At 35.5% G+C, this 23,739-nt stretch overlaps 2 protein-coding genes across 3 annotated transcripts in view; one reads left to right on the forward strand and one right to left on the reverse strand.

Annotated features, from left to right (window-relative positions):
- Window positions 1–281: 281 nt before the first annotated feature.
- Window positions 282–23,739, reverse strand: part of LOC123700695 (innexin inx1) — a 63,401-nt gene continuing 39,943 nt past the window's right edge. Inside the window, exons 5-9 of one of the 2 annotated variants that reach the window (XM_045647999.1) lie at window positions 5,790–5,947; window positions 5,224–5,418; window positions 4,421–4,582; window positions 1,324–1,402; window positions 521–964 (exon numbers count right to left, since the gene is read on the reverse strand). In XM_045647999.1, the coding sequence (XP_045503955.1) occupies window positions 1,345–1,402; window positions 4,421–4,582; window positions 5,224–5,418; window positions 5,790–5,947 (573 nt within the window). In that variant the 3' untranslated portion in view covers window positions 521–964; window positions 1,324–1,344. Of the gene's footprint in view, window positions 1,403–4,420; window positions 4,583–5,223; window positions 5,419–5,789; window positions 5,948–23,739 lie in introns of both variants that reach the window. The other variant, XM_045647989.1, reaches the window with a different exon arrangement.
- On the forward strand, window positions 11,176–18,486 carry LOC123700687 (general transcription factor II-I repeat domain-containing protein 2-like). Its single transcript, XM_045647977.1, has 2 exons — window positions 11,176–11,240; window positions 17,090–18,486. Coding segments are annotated over exons 1-2 (1,311 nt in total). The 5' UTR covers window positions 11,176–11,238; the 3' UTR covers window positions 18,399–18,486.

The raw sequence follows: 23,739 nt of genomic DNA on the forward strand, positions 1-23,739 counted from the left end.
AAAACGCGGACGAAGCCGCGGGCGGAAAGCTAGTACTAAAATAAATGTTTTTCTTGTGTTTTGATTTAGCATTTTTATTTAAAAAAATACCATTTACAGTTGAGTTTCTGTTAAATGTTGGTAACTTTTATGCAAAAATCACTATTTATTTATTTTTTTACCATGCTTTCGATATCGGTATCGGTATCGCCGATTTTTTACTATAAATATCGGTATCGGTATCGTATCGCAAAATCATGTATCGTTACATCACTAATTTGAAATAACATTGTCTTATCAAAAAAATAACACTTTTTACCGAGTATTTCTCTCTCTAGTCACAGTACAAATTTCGAGTTGAATTCTTAGTGTAATTCGATAATTACTTATATCAGCAACATTTAAAAACTACGCAAAGGAAACTGTATTTACACTTAAGGCCAGTATCAGACGTAACGTAGGGTAGAAACCCACATCTTTATTTTAATTTCACCTTAATGGCGGGTAGCTGAAAATATAATTCTACCCTCATAGTAATTTTAAATATTCAGAAAATATTTTCAACAGATTTTAAACGTGATTCATTTGAAAACACTATCAAAAATTAAAACCAAAGAAGATATTTGGATATTAACAAAAATTTTAACCATAATATTGACAAACAATGTTCTCTCATCGTTCTTTATTAGCTTGGCTTTTAGTTCCTTTTATCGATTTTAGTTATAATAAAGGCTATTTTAGAAAAAAATCATGTCATTTTATCCATCTACCTTCAAATCAGAAGTTTCTATACCAAGTTTATTCGAGGGCATCCTTACAATATATCCATATTACATTTACTCGAGGGTACTTCATGTATCCAACTACCCCCACAATTTAACTCGAGGGTACTTCTTATATCCAACTACCCCCACAAATATACTGGAGGGTACTTCAGCTATATATACAGTGTTGTGTTGTGACGTCACACGGCTAGCACGGAGATGTCCCGCGGCCCGCTCTTCTCGCCCATACGCTTTATTAGCTCCCTTTATCGATTTTAGTTTTAATCGTCAATATTTTAGAATCAGAAGTTACTTAGTATATATATCCATATCAAATTTCGAGGGTACTTCATATATCCAACTACCCCCAACTACTCGAGGGCACACTTTCAATATATCCATCTACCCTCAAATCAGAAGTTTCTATATCAAGTTTATTCGAGGGCACCCTTACAATATATCCATATTACATTTACTCGAGGGTACTTCCTATATCCAACTACCTCCACAAATATACTGGAGGGTACTTCAGCTATATATACAGTGTTGTGGTGTGACGTCACACGGCTAGCACGGCTATGTCCCGCGGCCGCTTCGTGCGTCACGCGCGCGGTCCGCTCTTCTCGCCCATACGCTTTATTAGTTCCGCTATTAGTTCCCTGAAAATGTTAATAATTATTATATTTAATATAATAAATTTAAAATATAATAAATTATTATATTTAGTTGTAGAAAATAGGGTTCTTGGAGATATTTGTAGTGGACATGTAATCTGCAATTGAAACGAAAGAAAGATACGTCATTTTATTAATGAACTAGCTTCCGCCCGCGACTCCGTCCGCGCGGATGTCGGTCTTCGCGTGGATGGTTTATTTCTCCATTTTGAGTAGGTACTGACAATAAAATCTTATAAATATCTATTGGACCCAATTCCCAAATACGGCTAGGCCTATAATAATACGCAACGTGTGTTCGCGGTTCTACGGAACAACGTCTATGGATAAAACTGAAAAATTAAGATTAATTTTTTTCTACGTATTTTTCCAGGATAAAAAGTATCCTATTTTACGCCCAGGATAATAAGGTATAATTATACCAAGTTTCATCGAAATCGAACCGCTAGTTTTCACGTGATGCCTTCACATACAGACAGACAGACAAAAATTTTTTTAATCACATATTTGGGTTTGGTATCGATCCAGTAACACCCCCTGCTATTTATTTTTTCAATATTTTCAATGTACAGAATTGACCCTTCTACAGATTTATTATATGTATAGATGAGCACGCAAACGTACAGATTATGTATGTCATACGAAAATATTAAATAATTTTACTTGGTGTTATTTTTATTTATTTATAGCCTTTATTGCCAATATTTCAGGTTACATTTTTACTTAAAACTAAAATTAAATTGCATTGTGGGTGTTGGCGTGTCCTTGTGACACAAAGGCCTCTTCCAACTTCTTCCACTCGCCACGTTCTTTCGCCTTCCGTAACCATAGCGGCCCCGCCACTCTCCTTATTTCATCTGACCACCTTTTTCGTTGTCTTCCTCTTTTTCTATTAGCATCTACTCTGGGAGTCCATTCAGTAATTACCCTTGTCCATCGGTTTCCCTTTTCTCTGAGCATATGCCCTACCCACCTCCATTTAAGAACCTTTGTCTTTTTCACAACATCTTCTATTTTCGTTATATTTCTTATGTCTACAGCTCTTTTTCTATGTTTTTTTGTATAACCCATTATGCTCCTCTCCATTGCTCTTTGGCATGTTACCAATTTTGTGTCATGTTTTTTTGTTTTAGCCCAAGTTTGGCAACCATAGGTTAATATTGGCAAAATGCAGGTATTGAATAGTCTTCTTTTAATTGTGATATTATATTGTGTATTTTTAAATATTTCTTTCAGCGACCAGTATCTCTTCCAAGAATGAGCAACCCGTCTCTCAATTTCATGTTCCATTTGGTCGGTGAAAGCTATTATTTGGCCTAAATAAATATAAGAATTGACATATTCGATTAACTTATCTTCTATTTTAATTGGGGTTCGCACTCTATTTGCTATAATTTTGGTTTTTCCATAGTTAATTGATAGTCCCACTTTTTTGCTTTCTTTTGCCAGTTGAAGAAGCATGGTTTGAAGGTTTCCAGGGTTATCTGTTATCAGTATTATATCATCAGCAAATCTGAGATGATTCAAATTTGTTCCATTAATGTTTATGCCGAAGTTATCCCAGTCTAATTTTCTAAAGATTCCCTCTAATACTGAGGAAAAAAGTTTTGGTGAGAGTGGGTCTCCCTGTCTCACGCCTCGATTTATAGGGAATACTTCACCTTCGGTTTCCAATTTTACTCTGCCTGTGCTATTTTTGTATATATTCTTTATGATCCTTATGTATTTATTGTTTATTCCTTGATTCTTCAAAGCTTCCCATATAGATCGGTGTTCCAGTGAATCAAATGCCTTGTTGTAGTCTACAAATGCCATGTAAAGTCGATAGTTGTATTCATGGCTTTTCTCGATCAACTGTTTCACCACATGAATATGATCCGCTGTAGAGTATCCTGCTCTAAACCCTGCCTGTTCCCTCGGTTGTTCTTCGTCGAGCTTTTTAGTGATACGGTTAAGCAGTATTTTTGAGAAAACTTTATATACGTTCGACATCAGGCTAATTGGGCGATAGTTACCTATTTCAGATCTGTCTCCTTTTTTGTGAATGAGAGTAATGGTAGTTGTTGTCCACTGTATGGGGATGAATTCAGTGTTCAGCATGGTATTGAAGAGCTTAGTTAGTCTTTTTGACGTTTCCGGTAATGTAGCTTTCATCATTTCATTAGTGATGTTGTCTAATCCTGGTGCTTTATCATTTTTCTGGGATTTTACTGCTTGTTGGACTTCGCTTTCGAGAATTTCTGGGATATCTTCTGTACAGTCTTCGAGGCTTGAGTTGCTATCTAATTGAATGTCTTTGGTAGAGTATAGAGTGCGATAAAAGTCTGTAGCAATCTTGAGGACTGGTTGTCTTCTTGTAACTTGTTTGTTTAATTTGTTTTTCATTTTTGGAATCCAAACCTTTTCCTCTTTCAGTTCTCGTAATGCCTTGTTTATGCCTATAATTTGGTTGTTACTTGGTGTTACTTATACATAAATAAATAAATATAAATAAATAAATATTTCGGGACAATTTTCACACACGGCACGATCTGATCCCATACTAAGCTTTCGCTTGTGTTATGGAAACCAGATGGCTGATAAACATACATGTATAATTTTAAATAAATACATATAGATAATTAACACCCAGACACAGAGCAAACATCTATGTTCATCACACAAATATTTGCCCAGGGTGGGAATCGAACCCACGACCAATGGCTTGAAAGGCAGGGTCTCTACCAACCAAGCCAACCGGCCAGCCATATTAAAGATTATTTATAGGTAGAATAATGCCAAGTGTAAGTGAAAAAACCTCTTATATGTTTTAACAGTCAATGTAATTATAATTCTGAACAATTATGACCACATAACTCCAGATTCTAGTTTTAATATTCATTGTCATTATCATTCTGAATAATACCAACACAAAATGTAAATCCTCCTTCAAAAACACCAAATCTCCCAACAATAACTACCACTAAAACTAGATTCTAAATCATCCTTCAAATTTCCACTCACCTATAAATAAGCGGGTCCATATTCCTCGCGAGCATATACAACAACCACCAGTCGCCCACGTCCGTCCGTCTGGACACTATCAATGCTGACTCTATCGGTATCGTCCTAGACCTCGCGTGGAGTAGTCTCGGTCGGACGGACGGCACGAAGATTATTACTAGCCTGAAATAGGAAGCCATTTGTGAATATATTGTAGAGTATAGGGCCGAGTGTTGAACCTTGTGGAACACTATTTATATCAACAAGAATATTATCACTAAACTGATTTTGGTTGCCACTCGTGAATCTTTGGAATAAGAGAGAAACCTTAGACAGATTATTAGGTTAAACATGGTCATTTAAATAAATCTCTATGTGTTTTGAAAACAAATTTAAAATATGCAATAAATTGTACCAACAAGACTGTGCTCATAATATTATGTGCTACAGAGGATACTTAAAAAAGGAGCACAATCACAAACTTATTTCATTTCATCATATAGTTAACTAGCGGTCCGCCCCGGCTTCGCCCGTGGTACATATTTCGCAATAAAAGGTAGCCTATGTTCTTTCTCAGGGTCTAAAGATTGTCTGTGCCAAATTTCATCTAAATCGGTCCAGTAGTAGTATGAGCCTATTCATCACAATCAAAGAAACAAAGTTTTATAATATTAGTCTCCTCTTTATAATATTAGTGTAGATAATAACGGCATTGTATTAGAAATCTTTGTAATTTAGTTACATGCTAATTTTGATCCTACTACAGACAAATACTTCACAACTTTAGATGGACATAATTATCTAGATAAAGATTACAATCTTACCTATAAATGACGAGTAACGCTAGGATCACGGCGAGTATGATGTACCAGAACCATAGGAATATGAAGGTCTTCTCATTCACGATGTTAAGCGGTAACACACAGAGGCTGTCGTGCGTCTGTATTGTTCCAGACGCACCATATTTGTGGAATGTGCACTTTGTGACGCGCGGAAACACGTAGATCATTGGATCGTACCTGGAAATGAATAGAATAGAAGAATAAATACGTTATAGTATAGTTATGGATAGAAGGCTAAAATATTAAATAGACTTTGATGGAATAACAATGGGCTGAAATCGATTGTGTATTTAAATACTGTTTACTTGTAAAAGTGAAATAAAAATCATGGAAATTAATATAAGGTGTTATTGATAGAACATAAGATAGAACACGTTTTAGTAAGGGTAGAAAATATTTATATCATACACGTATAAAATAAACGATTCATCAAATATTTACAGGGAGATAAAAAAAATTGCTAGTCTGTCCTAATAGACAGACTTAACTTGAAAAACTTGTATCACAGGTCAACCAAAAATATCCTCCTAAAAACATAGATAACCCACCTCTCTTCCTGAGGCACTTCGCTGTACCCCAGCACCCTGGTACCATACGAGAGGAACTCGCCATTGAAGAAGCTGTCCATCATCCACATCTGGACGACGATGTTCACGAGGCAGAGCATCTCGCAGCCCCAGTATCGGAACGCATAGAGCTTGTGTCTCTGGAAGGATAATGAGAAGATTTAGGTCTGGTCCTTATTACATTATTTGTTTAGTTAATTTGGTAGACAATTTATTGGACCTTAAAAGGTATATTTGAAAAGTTGCAAAGTTTATGTGAATACTGACGGTCGTAATTCGAATTATAGAAAAATAAATTCAAAGTAGCGAACTACCTATGATATCCATAATAAAAATATCAGTGACAAAGAAATTTGTTTTATTTTACATCAGATACTATTTCCTTTATGTAGGCAGTTGACAACAGACGTTCCTTTTTAGAATTCCACCCAAGCCAGTTAAAACGTAATTATAGGATAAGGAATGATTACTTTTATTTCCATATCTGAAACCATTTCTCTAACCACAAAGAATCGTTATTGATTAAATTCCTCATTCTATATGAAAGACGTCCCACATCATTATGCTAAGACTTAATTATCTGACATTCCTTTCCTATCTCCGCTTAATGTAGGTGAAGACCCATGTCGTAATATTCAGGCTGCGTTCCTTCATAACGACTTAGGTAAATGTTAATTTACTATCAGTCAAGTCAATTTTTTTTTTCAATTCAATTGTTTACTAATTAATAACCATTATTTTTCATTACTTTTTATCTATCATGTTACTGATTAAGGTAGTTTTTCTATCTCTTTAAGTGAGCAGATGAGTCAGAGTAAAATCAGAAAATTGTTCAATGTTGGCTTGGCAGATATTTCGACACTAGACACATACAAAGTTTTTAGTGTACATCGACCATCGTTAAATCTTCGTCTGTACCTATAGTATAAGAAGAATCCAAAACAGTGTAGCGCAGCAACAAAGTAAAAAGAATCTATTACTACAGCAGACGGCAAAAATTCATCCATACAATAGACCTACAGATAATCAAACGAACAGACATCACTTGACAACACGACGTGAGGTCTGCGTCCAATAACCTGATGCTATATCAGATAGACAAGATCAAGTGACCATCACTTGAATGTACCTTTGTTTCAAATGAACGACTGTTTAGTTTTATCGTGTGGAATTCGATCATCTGCTGTTACTTGACCTTATGTGGTGGCTTTAGATAATTCGTTTATAATAAGAAGTTATTAAATTCTACTGCCTAAGTTAATATGTCCTGTATTTCTTAACGAGTAAAGAGGCATTGCCTTTATGGATAACTAGGTTTCCGCCCGCAGCTTCGCCCGCGCAGTCAAAGAAAAACCGCACACTTCCCGTTCCCGTGGGATTTCCGGGATTGCGTCATTTTCCCGGTATAAAAAGTAGGCTATGTCCTTTCTCAGATATCAAAATATCTCCATACCAAATTTCATGAAAATTGGTTCAGTAGTTTAGGCGTGATTGAGTAACAGACAGACATACAGAGTTACTTTCGCATTTATAATATTAGTATGGATTTATGATTATCACAGTACTATAAAGTAATCTATATAAATGATAAATATAAATTTATAATAATTTGAATGCCATAAAACCAAAAAATATAAAATCTATTATATAAAAGATGTTTGTATAAAAATTTTAAAAGCACAAGTTCTAATGTGTTTTATATTATCAGAATGAAGATTAAATATTATGTGTAACTTATATTGAAATGTCGTTCTTTTCAAGACGATTATTGCTCAGATAATTATAAACAATTCGATTTCAACTCTCCCAAAACAATTATGTTTTACAAATATGGAGATAATTGCTGAACCTCATGATAATAACATGGTCGAGACCAAAAAACCAGCACTTGCATGCAATTTGACTGTAAGCAATGTTTCCGAGAAGTTTTAAGGAAAAATCAAGAAATAACTTCTAGATGTACGTTACCTGTAAAGATTGACCTAAAGTTAACGTACAAAATAATTGATAATAGGCAGAATTGTTAGGAAACAAACGTCTAAAGAAATCATACAGTCTAATTTAACACCTTTTTAATATCGGAAGGTTATTGAACCACGCGAACTGAGCACATTATAATTCAAAATATTTTCGATCCCACAGTATCATGACAATATGCATCACCTAATGAATTCATAACTGAATCACAATCCAGATGAACTTAGTATGAAACGGTATGAATCATGTACAATCAGCATATTTTAGTTTTAATTGTCTTTGTACAAAGCATTTACTTCCGCGTCAAACTTGTCTTCAGAAACTGTGTGATTATAACATAACCTTGGTTTATTTAAACAATTACCTAATATTAAAGTTAAATTCCATTATGTTAAATCCAAATTTTATGTGGGACTGATTTGTGGAGTATAAAGTTTTTCCTAATACGTTTTTTTGATGACGTCTATAGTCTATACCAGGGATGGGGAAACTACGGCCCGCGGGCCATCTCCGGCCCGCGAAGGCTTGAAATCCGGCCCGCGACCATCAAACAAAAATCAAGAGAATATTTCGTATTGTTAGTAATTTCATTCTCGTTGGCAATGGCCAGCTTGCATAGAACAATCAATTGTTTGGTCAAATGGGTCGTGGCATGTGCTGTGCATGTGCGGTCCGAACGTCGGACACCCCTCCCGCGCGCCCACCCTCGGATTCCCGTATACACGCCGCCCGCGCCGCACCCGCGCCGGCCGCCGCAGTCCCAGAGTACATTTTTTATCCGCAGTCGGAGTTTTGTCTTACTTCAGATCGCATGATTGTACGCCGTATATTCTTAATTACGAAACTACAACAGTCGCCTAACAGACGGTGAGTGGTGACATTTTTAAATCCACAAGATAACATCTTATTATCGAGTACATTTCCTGTTATTTGGAAAGATGCTCATATCTTACCTCTTCCTAAAACCTTGAATCCTGTCTCTGCTTCTGACTTCCGCCCCATTGCTATTCTTCCTTTCCTGTCGAAAGTGTTAGAACGGCTGGTGCAGGAGCAGTTAAGTCGCTTCCTTAATTCCCATAATCTCCTTAACCCCTATCAATCTGGATTCCGCCCAGGTCATAGCACGACCACTGCACTTATTAAAATCACTGATGACATACGCCTGGGTTTTGACAATAAGCAGTTAACAATCCTTTCATTGCTTGACTTTAGCAATGCTTTTTAAACCGTCGACCATGAGGTATTGTTGGCCATGCTACGCTCTATTAACATATCTCCAACGGCTATTGACTGGTTTCAAAGTTACTTGCAGGGACGTCGGCAGCGTGTTCTGGTGGAGAACCTAACCTCTTCCTGGAGCAATGTTCATGCCGGGGTTCCGCAAGGTGGCGTGTTGTCTCCTCTCTTATTCTCAATCTTTATTAACTCTATCTCCAATAACATTACTTCTCCTTATCATATGTACGCAGACGATTTCCAACTATATTCGCACGTGGCCCTGCCTGAACTTTCTGAAGCGATTTTTCGTACTAACACTGAACTCGCAGCCATCGTCAATTGGAGCAAGGAACATGGTTTAAAGGTAAACCCCTCAAAAACTAAAGTCATTATAATTGGTAGCAAGCCGCTTATGAGCAAAGTTAATTGGGATTGTTTGCCGGATGTAGTGGTCGATGGTACTCGCATCCCCATCTGCAAATCCGTTAAAAGTCTTGGATTGCACCTCGACCAGCACTTATCCTGGACAGAACACATCAAGCAAATTCGGAAAAAAGTGTTTGCTACTGCATCCTATTTGCGCCGTTTGCGAAACTTTCTGCCGATTTCCACCAAAATTGCGTTAGCCCAATCCCTTCTACTTCCTTTCCTTGACTATGCCGATTCCTCATTTCCCGATCTTTTTGAGTATCAGCTAGACATCCTTGAGAGGGTGCAAAATTTCTGCATCAGATTTATTTTTGGCTTACGTAAATTTGATCATGTCACCGAATTTCGCAAAAAACTAAATTGGCTTCCCATCCGTCTTCGCCGGGATGCCCACATACTTAACCTTCTGTACTGTGTTCTGTTTGATCCTAAAACGCCAGGGTATCTTAAAACTCAATTAAATTACCTTAGTTCAAATAACTCACTCTCTCTTCGCTCTTCTAATCTTCTGCTTCTTTCTACACCGGTTCGACGCACTAATTTCTATGGATCTTCATTTACTGCTCGCTCTATTCAACTTTGGAACGCTCTGCCTGAATCCATTAGGCGGGCGCAAAATGTCAAAAGTTTTAAAGCTCTTGTCAAAAATCATTTCCTGTCTTTATAATGTGTTGCTTATATTTATTTTATATTATATAATAGTTTGTCTGTTTTTTCCGTACTGTATTTTTGTAGTGTATTTAGTAGGTTATGTACTATTATGTGTATTTATATTTATAGAATATGTAAGTATATATTATATTTTTATATAAATATATATTATTATATATATGTATATTATTGTATATATATCATTTTTATTATTTATATTGTATGTAATGCTTAATTTATTTATAGAATTGGCGCCAAGTCGCGTTCTAGCATACATTCCTTACCAATCAGGGTTGCCTGGAAGAGATTGCTTTTGAGCAATAAGGCCGCCTTTTAGTACGTATTTGCCGTGTGTTTTCATTGTATTTAATTATAGTTTATCTTATTTATGGTGGTATATTATGTACAATAAAGAATAAAATAAATAAATAATAAATAAATAAATAAATCTTACATGTTATCATGTTCTTTGTATGTAAATTCTGAAAACAGTTTGTTAATATAATAATATACAAGTAGCATAAATTTCATCACATTTTGTGTCTTAAAATGATTTAATTGTAAAATATGTTTGAGCGATGTAGTGATGTTGGTTTTGTTGTTTTGTTACAGCAGCAAAATGACGACCAAAAAACGGAAAGTTGATTCTGAGTGTCGAGTTTTTAAAGAAGAATGGTCATGGAAATATTTTTTCACAGAATTTAAAGACAAACCAGTTTGTCTCATTTGTAATGAAACAGTTGCAGTTTTTAAAGATTTTAATTTGTCTCGACACTTCTTAAAAAAACATGCAAATGCGAAATATTCGTCTATGACAGAGGCAGAGAGAAAGTCCTTTGTTGAAAGGCAAAAAGATAAGTTACGTGGACAGCAGAACATGTTCACGAAGCAATCTGATACTCAGAAAGCTGCAACACTGGCAAGTTATGTTGTAGCTTACAAAATCGCAAAAAGCAATAAAACTTTGTCGGATGGTGAGTTTGTAAAAGATTGCATGGTGGCTGTAAGCAACATTATTTGTCCAGAAAAAAGTAAAGAGTTTCAATCTTTAGCTTTATCACGGAGAACGATAACTGATCGAATTGAAGCCATCGCTGCACAATTATCGTCACAGCTGGAACAGAACTGTAACGAATTTGAATACTTCTCTCTAACCATGTGTAGATACGAGTTCACACTCGTATACGCAGTGGATGGGAATGGCTCGTTACGTCGCCAGTAGCTAGGGTAAACACACGTCCGCTCACGCCCGAGGCTGCTGCGTGACTGTGTTCCCCACTACCCGCGAACCCGAGACATCCGGGGATATAGTACCTATACTTTACTCAAACACTACATCCCTTCCTTATTCTATTTTTTCTTTTATTTAAATATAATTGTTTACAACAAACATACATTATAGAAAGCTATCAGACTGATTTAGTTAGGTATTTCATTAGCGGTATTCTTCGCTTTCATTTACATCACCGTTGTCTCCACCTCTATCCTGAACTTTCTGGACCGCTTCCATTCCATTCCCCCTCTGTTTTTATTAAGTCACATTACTTCTATGCTTTTGGCTAGTATCCACATTTCTGACAAGTACGTATCCACCTTCTAATCGTTCTACACTGTTTCGAGTTGATTTAAAGTTTGCTGTCAGTTTGTTACGCTTCTTCATCAAATTCAAATTCAAAATTCAAATTATATTTATTTGCAAGAATGTAGTACAAATTATAGATCTTTAAATTACAATATTATGTGGCTAACACATTCTACCCAATACCCATTGATTGGGTGTGCAAATATTAAACAGAAAGTTGATTAGTCTAATTATTATTTAAATATACACACAATTCAATTTTCACAATTACACGAACGCACTACGATTTACACGATTAAATCACACACTTATCACACAATCTTCTCACTTCAAAGTCATAAATTCTTCAATGTCATAAAATTGTTTTAACATTAGCCAGTTCGTCAGTTTATTTTTGAAAAGATTTACTGGTAGTTCCTTGAAATTGTCCGGTATTTTATTATATATTTTAATAGCCATAAATATTACACTGTTTTTAGCTTTGTTGATTCTACATCTCCTTTACATATACTTTATCACCTGTTATTGACCTCAAAATCACCTCTTTCTATCTGTATGTTATTTTCTATTGTTTTTTAATTCCTGTCCCTAACATCGGAATTGTCAAATTCTTGTTCGTTATACAACCGAGAGGAAATTTTATCTTTATTTTTTATCTTTATTTTCTGTCTTCCAGAGAATGTCCTTGTTTTCCAATAGAATTTCATTTCATCAGTTGTTCTTCCGAGCTTGTTTGTATATTCAACTTTCCAGCTTGGTTCCGCAGTTTTCCTACAACTTCTCGAATATCTCTCCTTCTTCCTGTTATGTTATGTTATGTTTGTTGAACATATACCTTTCGATAATTAAAAACACAAACCCAACATTTATTCATTCAATAAGACTTCTTCTAGAAGCTCTTTTGAACCGTCGTAACATAATTTCACACTTTACCACCAATTCGGAAAGCAGCATCCATGAATGGAACCGGCAAGAAACTCTTTAGCTGCTCCTCTAACATCATGACAATATAAAATTTTAATTTAACATAACAGTAGGGTATGTAAATATAACATAATGATGATGCCAAAGAACTGTCCCGTGGATCCCACGCGACAAGCCTCCATGGCTTTTCATTCTCCATAATACATATTATATTCCTTAATGCTGTACTAGGCTCACTGAACTAATACGTTTTATATTTAAGTTTTAAAATTACCAATATTAAACTCTTTAATTCTATCAGGAGTTCTATTCCAAAAGAGTTATATATATTATATCTTGACCCATTAGATATCTTGACCCATTAGATAGCCGGAAAAATAGCATGTCAATTTTATTTTTGTTCCTTATGTGATAACAATGTCCATCTCCTTCTCTTGAGTATAAGTCAGTATTATTGCGTATATTTAAAACGTTATTAAAATTTAATTATATACTGTGAAGGTACAGTAAGGATGCCAGTATCTCTTAGTGAGTCCCGAGCACGTAATTTATATAAATGCGTATGGACCATTTGTGTAATATTAAAACAGTTTCAATATCTGCTGCCAAGCCAAGCCAGCCCCATAGTAACCTTATGCCATGAAAGTAGTTAATAAACCAATCTAGTCGTATCTTCATCCGTGAAATGATGCCTCATGTTCCGAACTGTACGCAGCTGAGCTGGTGTCCTAGCAGCGGCAGTGCTAACATAGACTCCCCATTGTAGCTTCTCGTCTTATTTTCCTATAGCTGTGGCAAATAACTACACCGACTCCTTCAGAATCAGTTACATATATTTCAGGTAGACTGTAAATAGTCTCCTGTAACTCAGATCCATTTAACAATAACAAAGTGGCCCTATTCTTTTCGGCGCCTTTCGCGCATCCAAGAAAATCCAAGAACACCCTTTCCATCTTTTCCAACAAAAAGCAAGTGTTGTATTGTCATCTTCTAGGTCGAGTATACCAGGAGGGAAAGTAAGTTAGTCATTCTTTAGTCCAATAGGCACAACCTAAAATCAGGTTTGATTTCATGTGATAACACCGGTACGTATGCTTTACATTAATATAATGAAGGCTCATACTGCCTACAGCTAACAATTACGTACAATTTACCATTTATGAAGGCCATTTATATAGCCTATATAACAAATAACGCACGATTTACAATTTATGAAGGCTCGTACAGCCTATGTCACCAATCACGCACGATTTACATTTAATGAAGGCTCGTACAGCCTATGTCACCAATCACGCACGATTTACATTTAATGAAGGCTCGTACTGCCTATGTCACCAATCACGCACGATTTTCATTTAATGAAGGCTCGTACTGCCTATGTCACCAATCACGCACGATTTACATTTAATGAAGGCTCGTACTGCCTATACAACCAATCACGCACGATTTACATTTAATGAAGGCTCGTACTGCCTATACAACCAATCACGCACGATTTACATTTAATGAAGGCTCGTACTGCCTATACAACCAATCACGCACGATTTACATTTAATGAAGGCTCGTACTGCCTATACAACCAATCACGCACGATTTACATTTAATGAAGGCTCGTACTGCCTATACAACCAATCACGCACGATTTACATTTAATGAAGGCTCGTACTGCCTATACAACCAATCACGCACGATTTTCATTTAATGAAGGCTCGTACTGCCTATGTCACCAATCACGCACGATTTACATTTAATGAAGGCTCGTACTGCCTATGTCACCAATCACGCACGATTTACATTTAATGAAGGCTCGTACTGCCTATACAACCAATCACGCACGATTTACATTTAATGAAGGCTCGTACTGCCTATACAACCAATCACGCACGATTTACATTTAATGAAGGCTCGTACTGCCCATACAACCAATCACGCACGATTTACATTTAATGAAGGCTCGTACTGCCTATACAACCAATCACGCACGATTTACATTTAATGAAGGCTCGTACTGCCTATACATCTTGCATAAACAATAATTTTATTCATTATTATTATTTTAAATTTGATTTGCACCCAGTGTGCAGTCTCGTCTAACTTGAAGATAGGATAGGTTACATTTCAGTTTATAGTCGCAAAAATATACATATATATATATATATTTTTTTTAATTATTTGACAGTCAGTTCTCTGTGTATCTGTTAACTCCAATCGATACTTACATAATATGGCGGCATCTATTGACTGGATTGAGTAAGTATTCAATAGATGGCGCTATTTAATAATTAGAAGACTACGCGTTTGACCGTTCATATTCATAATTAAGACAACGTCTGTCGGGTCAACCAGTATGTATAATGTATATATTTATCGAATATAAAATTAATATTTACAATTGCATGCTTAATATTAAGCGAAATACGTAGATCAAGCGTAGATCAATTATAGGTAAAGTTATATCTTTCTTTTGGAAACTACTTACATAATATTATTTTATTTCATTTAGTCGGTACACAATTATATAGCTATAAGATACTACAGTACAGTTAATAGATTTTGTATCCAGTAAGTATAAGTTGTAGTACCTACATAAAACTTCCGACTAAATACTCTAAATAGTTTTATGGCCATACAAATGTGTACAGCGGGTACTGTGCAGTGTGCACGCGTAAAGAGTGTTATAATAATAAATAATAAAAATACTTTATTGTACACACAGATGAAGTTGACAGAAAGACAATAAATAACAGCAAAAGAGGTTATGGTACAGTAGGCGGATATTATATGAATTAAGTATAATATTTGAACAACTTATACGTAGAAGAGGAATTAGTTATGTCTTCATTTACTTTTTACGACAACATATTATATAAACAAATATATGTCTGTCTCTATCTCTGCTAGAAAAACACAGTGTCATATAGGTAATATTTATTAGAAAAGTATTGCATCCGTACAGTCACGTGGTCTCCTCTGAGTAGCCATACCCTTCAATTAATGGTTGCTGCTTTGCGGTAATCCTTTTTGCCGCTATTGCTATCATCATCATCAGCCCATATACGTTCCCACTGCTGGGACACGGGCCTCCTATGAGGGTACAGGCCATAATCCACCACGCTGGCCAAGTGCGGGTTGGCGGATGACACATGTCGTCGAACTTTTTTTTTTTTTTTTTTTTTTTAATTCTTTTTAATTTTATTTGATTATTAAGAATTGCATTTTTTCTTTATGGTGGCACATAAAGTTTTCTATTTCGAAACAAATCATCATGTCATATTTATTAATTGCTCTGATACCGACTATATTATAAAATATAATTATTATTTATAATAAGTAGTTACAGCCCTATAAATGTACATATTATTTACTATTATAAAACAGAGCGCAGCAATTACATAATTAAATCATATTATTTAATACAATCTACAAAATTTATGATACAAAATCATTGGCCGCTTTGTTTGGCTTATTTAACCTCATGTTGGTAACTACATAATATAATAACTTTGGCAGACAGTGCACGTACTTAGCACCGCGTAGCTTTAGTGTCACGCTCTGCTCATGTCACACAGATTGACTAGTGCCTCGCTAAGCAAAGCCCTATACACCAACGCGTAGCCTAAAAACTCGCAAACCATTAACTTAAGAAACTATTGCATTACCACCGATCCCTGATAAGTATGCGAACCAAATCTGCCCGTTCAAAATGGGTTAAAATCTAGTCTGAAGGACTAACTTAATACAAGTAGGTGAAGCTATTAAGAGCATGTTATAAAGAGAAATCATTTAGCAGAATATCATTGTTTGTGTCATGAGTAGGTATATAAGTAAGAATTATCATAATACAATAATTTTGTACACGCTAGGTTTTTTCCTAACTAATAATATCCGTTTTACAATAATTATATACTTACTCAAATACATTAGAACGCAAATATTTTGTCGGACACTAATATAAATTTTATGAAAATTATAACTTTAGACGTCAAGCGTCTGAGTAGGTACACCCAGCGCTGGCGCTTGGTAATCTGTTTAGCAGTATAGTTACTGCGCATTACAACCATAGAAAATATTCTGGTACAACACATTTGACATATTAGCGCGGCGTCAGTTTAGTGTTACGTTTTAGTTATGTGCCTTGACGTCGCGTACGTACGCATCCTATGTGTCAAACTCAAAGCCTAAATCATGTTTATCGCTTACGACTTGAACAAAAGCAAAACGTAACGTAATTAACATTAGTAATCTACCTCCCTTATTTTTATAAATTCTAAGAATAATTATTTAAAATTATAAGTCTGACCTTTATCCTCGTCGCCAAATGTAGATACGAGTTCACACTCGTATACGCAGTGGATGGGAATGGCTCGTTACGTCGCCAGTAGCTAGGGTAAACACACGTCCGCTCACGCCCGAGGCTGCTGCGTGACTGTGTTCCCCACTACCCGCGAACCCGAGACATCCGGGGATATAGTACCTATACTTTACTCAAACACTACACCATGGACGAGAGCACAGACGTGAGCGATACTGCCCAATTGCTGATTTTTATTCGAGGAATTGATTCAGAATTCAACATAACCGAAGAATTAGCATGCTTACAATCCTTGAAAGGAAAAACCACTGGAAAAAATATTTACGACTCTTGTTTTGAGGGTCTTTCAAAGTTTCACTTGCCTATGGACAAATTATGTAACATAACCACGGATGGAGCACCAAATATGGTGGGTAGCAATTTGGGGTTTATGGGTATATTTTGCAAAGAAAACCCTAATAATAATGTATTATTTCTGCACTGTTTAATACACCAAGATGTGTTGTGTAAAGCAGCTATTGACATACAACCCGTTTTGAGTGTGGTTGTTAAACTTATCAACACAATACGTTCACGGGGTTTGATGCATCGACAATTCCAAGCATTTCTAAAATCCACCGAAAGCGAGTTTTCTGATCTCCTCTACCATACTAAAGTGAGATGGTTAAGCTGTGGCAATGCATTTGAGAGAGTGTGGAACTTAAGAAAGGAGATTCAAGACTTTCTGACGGTGCAAGGCAAATGGGACGACTTTAAGATCATGTCTGACGAAAATTGGCTTGCTGATTTCGCATTTTTCACAGATTTGCTGTCGCACTTAAACAAATTGAATACAAAGCTTCAGGGCAAGAATCAATTCTTAGATGAGCTTTGGGGACATTTAAAAGCCTTCAAATTGCAGCTTAAATTGTTTTGCTGTTGTATAGAGAAAAATGAACTTACCCATTTTCCCAATCTGAGCAGTATATCACCTGTCTCAAACGACAAATTAAAAAGGTTCGCTCAACAGCTAAAGAAACTGCACGAAGAATTTGAGAAGAGATTTCAAGATTTTATGACAATTGAGCCTTCACTAAATATTTTTTCGATGCCTTTTAATGTCAACATCGATGAAACACCCGCCAACCTCCAACTTGAACTAATTGAGATGCAATGCAATACCCATTTGAAGCAACTGTTTCTTAACACCAGCAAATTGGAATTTTATAAGTCCATACCTAGGACACAATACCCAAATATAGTTGCCCACGCCCAAAAAATAATGGCTATGTTTGGTACAAGCTATTTGTGCGAACAAACTTTTTCAATAATGAAATTAAGAAAAAATTGTCTTCGTAATAGGCTTTCGGATGACCACCTTTATTCACTACTAAAATGTTCAGCATCACAAATGGAGCCGGTTTATGATGAAATCATGCAAAAACAAAAACAGTTCCACATGTCACATGTCCCCACAAAGACCAGCGCTCCTCAACCTTCTACTTCGCAGCTAACTTAAAAGTTTAATTTAATTACAATTTCCAATTTCTTTTTTATTCCAATAATTATTTTGTTATATTGCACAATAAATTAGTGTTTCAAAAATACATATCAATATTTTTATTTCGGTGATTAACATAGCCAAAAATGAAACAACTTGGCCCGCCATATATTTCGTTAGTATTATATTGGCACGCCAAGGAAAAAGTTTCCCCATCCCTGGTCTATACGCTACTTTTAATCTATACTAATATTATAAAGCTGAAGAGTTTGTTTGTTTGTTTGTTTGTTTAAACGTACTAATCTCGGGAACTACTGGTCCGATTTGAAAAATTCTTTCGGTGTTAGATAGCCTCATAGCATTTATCGAGGAAGGTTATAGGCTATATTTCATCACGCTACGGGCAATAGGAGTGGAGCCACGGGGGTGAAACCGCGCGGAGCAGCTAGTTATTTTATAATATTGTTGAGTACAATGTTCACAATCTTATTTTATTATATGCATATGTAAACATATAATGAGTACGATTAGCAGCGTAAGGATTACCAAAACAATATATGCAAGTCACTTCAAACCATCTTTCTAACCTTGAATGAAACCTGACACCACAAACATATTCGTCGGTAAAACTTCAAGCATATTCTCTTTACTATGTTTATAATATTAATTGTATATATCATACCAAGTTTCAAACAACCTAATGCTGAAACCACTTTATTTGAATGATGGCTTCAATTGTTCATATACTCTGATATGTTTATAAAACATTCGATAGGGGATCGGCATACTTGAATAATTTCAAGGCAGTTGTATATTATTTCAACGTTATGATAACTCTAGTGGCTGATAACAGAATTTATTCTGAACTAGCTGTTGCCCACAGCTTCGCTTGCGTGTAAAAGATAAATTTTCATGGTATACGTTTTCATCTCCTATTTTACCCCTTCAGGGGATGAATTTTATAAAATCCTTTCTTAGGGGACGTCTACGTTATGAAATCTACCTGCATACCAAATTTCAGCCCGATACGTCCAGTAGTTTGGGCTGTGCGTTGATAGATCACTATATATCAGTCACCTTTGAGTTTTATATATATATAGATATCAATCAGTAAAGTAGAGGTACATGATACGTTAAATGGCTATATCACCTTTGATCTGAAGCAATTTTCCGATCAATTGATAGGTAATAAGTTGACGTCGTTGGTAATAAGAGTTCAAATGAATAAATGAATGCTAGCAGAATGAACAATAAACGTAGAATTTGTGCGCATAGTAACATAGATAAAACAAAGGAAAATATAAAAACAGACTACAGCTGTAGAAGTAAATAAAAAACATGACTGTAAAGTGTAAACAGCGAGCATGTACCCCAACATGCTCGCTGAGTGTAAACTACGCATTGAATAGAAAAAAAAATCCTACAATTTTTACGCTGAGTGACGCTTAAAGGATACCTATTACACATAGGTACAATATATGCAATCCTTTTAGTATCAAAATTAACAGGTATTCACTATTCTGTCAATCGAAAAAGGAACAATCTCATTGTTACGTCATATCATACACCATTCTGATCCCTGATCCTGAAGTAAACCTTCCAAGAAAAATAACTTTAAGTAACCAAATAAGAAGGAACATCTCCAGCTGCATATAAAGATCAACAAAACCCTCAAAATAAATGAAATCAGTAGCCCATCACCCCAGCCAATCCCCTTACTTCATTCAAGGGGAACACAAAGGCACGCCAGGTGCTCGTATTAGCTCACAATACGTCGCATCTGCTCTGCTTTTTTATAATTCACCTAGTTTTGTGCGTACATCCATTTATTCTATATAAATGAAGTGCCATGTTTTGTGCGGTTTTGGTATAAAGGTTTCGTTATTAAATAAAAATTATGTATCTAGTTGGTAAGCCTTTTTTAAATAAATAATTAGCATTTCAAAAGCACATATCTCTGTATAATAAAAATGTATCCCCAAATGTATTAATAAGCGTAAAGTTCAAGAACGGCTCTACTAATTCGGATATTTTTTTAATGTTTTTGTTAAGGAAGGTTCTTATGGAGAGAAAATACGACTGCTAGTGCTGGGGCAGCTAGTTTTATTAATTTATTACGTCTTGAAAGCTAAAAATAGTTTTATTTTTATCCATTTTACATGAACGGAGCCAGGCTTTAGCTAATATATATATATCACGACATAGTATAAAACAAAGTCGCTTTCTCTGTCCCTATGTCCCTATTTATGCTTAAATCTTAAAAACTACGCAACAGATTTCGATGCGGTTTTTTTTAATAGATAGAGGGATTCAACAGGAAGGTTTTACTGTATATAATTTATTAGGTCTTGGACAAAGCGGGCGAAGCCGCGGGCGGAAAGCTAGTTTTACGTAATAAGCATTTAGAAGTTGAATATAAATCTATGGAAATATATTTTTTAAAGTACCCGCATATGGACACATGCAGGCGATTTTTACGTAAACATGTTAGCTATTCAATACAATAGCAAGGTTGAATGTGTTAATAAAAACTACACATTTGATAAACACGTGTAAAATGAAGACCTTATAATAATTGTCGTGGAATATACAGCACCTTATAGACTATAGAGTATGAATTGCAGGAGCATTATTTATATACTGTTACTGGCCTTTACCTACATGACTATAAGTTATAACCAATAAAAATTGATTGTCCAAACGTATCAGTATGTAGTCTTTACGCGAATAACATTCAAGCTACTTCACTAAATTGGATAAGTATTTAATTCTTTTTTGACGTGACAACGTCTTATAATTCGATAGAGCCGCCTGCACGCACGAAAAAACATGACTCATGCGACGTTACCTCGCTCTGAGGCGTTCCATGTAAGGCTTGAAGTGCGAGCGAGAGCGCGGAACGAACGACAAAGAAGCACAATCGGACGTTGTCACGTTCAACTATCGTCAGTAAACCCACTTTACAGACAACCAATTTTTTGGTCTACTATATTGTCAGGGTAGTAAGCTCAAACATTTATTTATTCAATTACACTTCTTCTAGAAGCACTTTTGAAACGTCATTTAAACATAGTTTTACCAATTACCACTGATTCGGGAAGGAGTTTCTACGGGGAAGAACCGGCAAGAAACTCCGGAGTTAGACCGGGCGCGCACCACGATTTTAATTTTTGCGACACGATTTCAAAATCGCGCTGTAGAAAATCGCAGAGAGTACGGTGCGCGCACAACGATAATTTAATAGTGATTCTTACTCACTTTCATCATGGATTTCGTACAAGTTGCTTGTCTTTATTTACTACTTTGGAGGATAAGAAAAAAAAATAAATTCGTTAATATTGGACTCATCCTTTTACAGCAGATAGAAATGTCAAAGGTTTCTTTTATCCAAGTAACTCTGTCTGTCTGTAAATATGGTATAGAGATATTTTGATACCCGAGAAAGGACATAGGATCGGTTTTATCCCGGAAATCCCACGGGAACGGGAACTATGCGGGTTTTTATTTGACGGCGCGGGCGATGCCGCGGGTGGAAAGCTAGTCAGAAATACAATGAACTTCGGATGTATCCCAAAAAATTCTTTGGCTATTATAGAATGATAATTCCGCCAAAAGGCCGCCCTTTGTGCTTTTTTATTATTGTAACCTTTATGTATATTTTGTTTCTTGCACAATAAAGTGTTAAATAAATAAATAAATAAATTCAAACTTTTGACAGATCACTGAGTAATGAGTTTATGTTTACCAAACAGTACCTATAGGTACCACTACGATGGCGATGTTTACTGTTGGACAGACGAAACACAAGTGAAGTGCCGGCCGGGCCCGAGTGGGCGATTTTATTATCGCAGTGCGCGCGTTACCATACAATTTCATATTCTGCATTTCATTTTCGCGACAATCGCGTCGCGAGCAGTCGCAGCAAAATGTGACAAATCACAATTTTAAAATCGCTGCGATTATTTAATCGCATGTGCGCGCATTGTCATAGTAACTCATACGTTGTATTTCTGCGATAAAATAATCACGCTGCAGAAAGTCGTGGTGCGCGCTAGCTCTTACAGTATTCATTGATTTTATGCTATTAAAACAAGAGATTTTCACTCGGGTCGTCCCGAGTCCTCTAATTAGTACGATAAAAGCATTTTACGATAGTATTTAAACAATTAAAAGTACAAGTAGGAGTAATAGTTACTTTACCTACACTTTTAGCGTTCAACGTAATGTACAATTTAAATCATACAGTGTTATTGTTGATTGACGACAATACCTAGTAATCATATACGCTTCACGAGCACCAGAGCATTCTATAACCATGGCCTACATGTACCAATTAATTATACATGATTTATAAGCAAAACATTGATGATTTAAAATTATGACATTTTCTACATCACAACTCATTTAATAAGTTTTTCCGCACAAATAAGACTTGACCCATAGGTCAGGACCTGAAGAATCTTTAAAAAAATTGACAGCCTGAGGGGAACTCTACAACTTTATTTTTGAAGTGAAACTTTTCAAGGTCGCGTCACAGCAATACCGTCGCGCCATGGAGTAAGGCGACGATTTTGGTATTTTTGAATCTTGCCATGGAAGTTTCACGTATGACACGTGCGTGCAGCACACACGCTTTTTTATATTGTAATTTTTTCATTAACTTTAAATAAGTAATAACTACTCTGTTAACTGTAAATCGGTTCATGACATACAATATTATATTAAAAACGAAACCCTAAAAACAATTGAGATAATAATCTTAAAATTAATCAATGTACCATCAATAATATACATATATACACTTGAAGTAACTATAAAACACACCATTAAAATTAAAGTGGTACTCAAAAACTGTCTCTGAATAGTATCAGTAGTTGATGTCTATACTTGACAAGTGATAACTGCGTTTAAAACAACCGACTTCAAACTTGCACTTGCAAAATTTACAAATACCTACAGACAAAAATGCTCATAAAATAAAAACTACTGGGCCTATCCGAATAAAATTTTTCGACACCATCCCGCATCGAACAAAAAAAGAATCACGTAAATCGGTTCAGAAACCTCGGAGTAATCGGTGTACATACATAAAAAAAAAAAAAATATACCGGCCGAATTGATAACCTCCTCCTTTTTTTTGAAGTCGGTTAAAAAATTGATTACCCACTTTAGAAGCGTTTTATTTTGGTACACTATATTTTGTGGGGTAGATAGAGGTGGATAGTTTCATTTAATATAACTCTACTAATTTATTATGCTAGTTGTAAGGGCTTGTTTAAATTTAAATATAATTGCACGTGTTATCCAAGCATATAAATCTATAATATAAAAATGAATCCCAAAATGTGTTGGTAAGCGC

This window comes from Colias croceus, chromosome 2 (genome assembly GCF_905220415.1).
Source record: "Colias croceus chromosome 2, ilColCroc2.1".
Taxonomy (NCBI): Eukaryota; Metazoa; Arthropoda; class Insecta; order Lepidoptera; family Pieridae; genus Colias; species Colias croceus.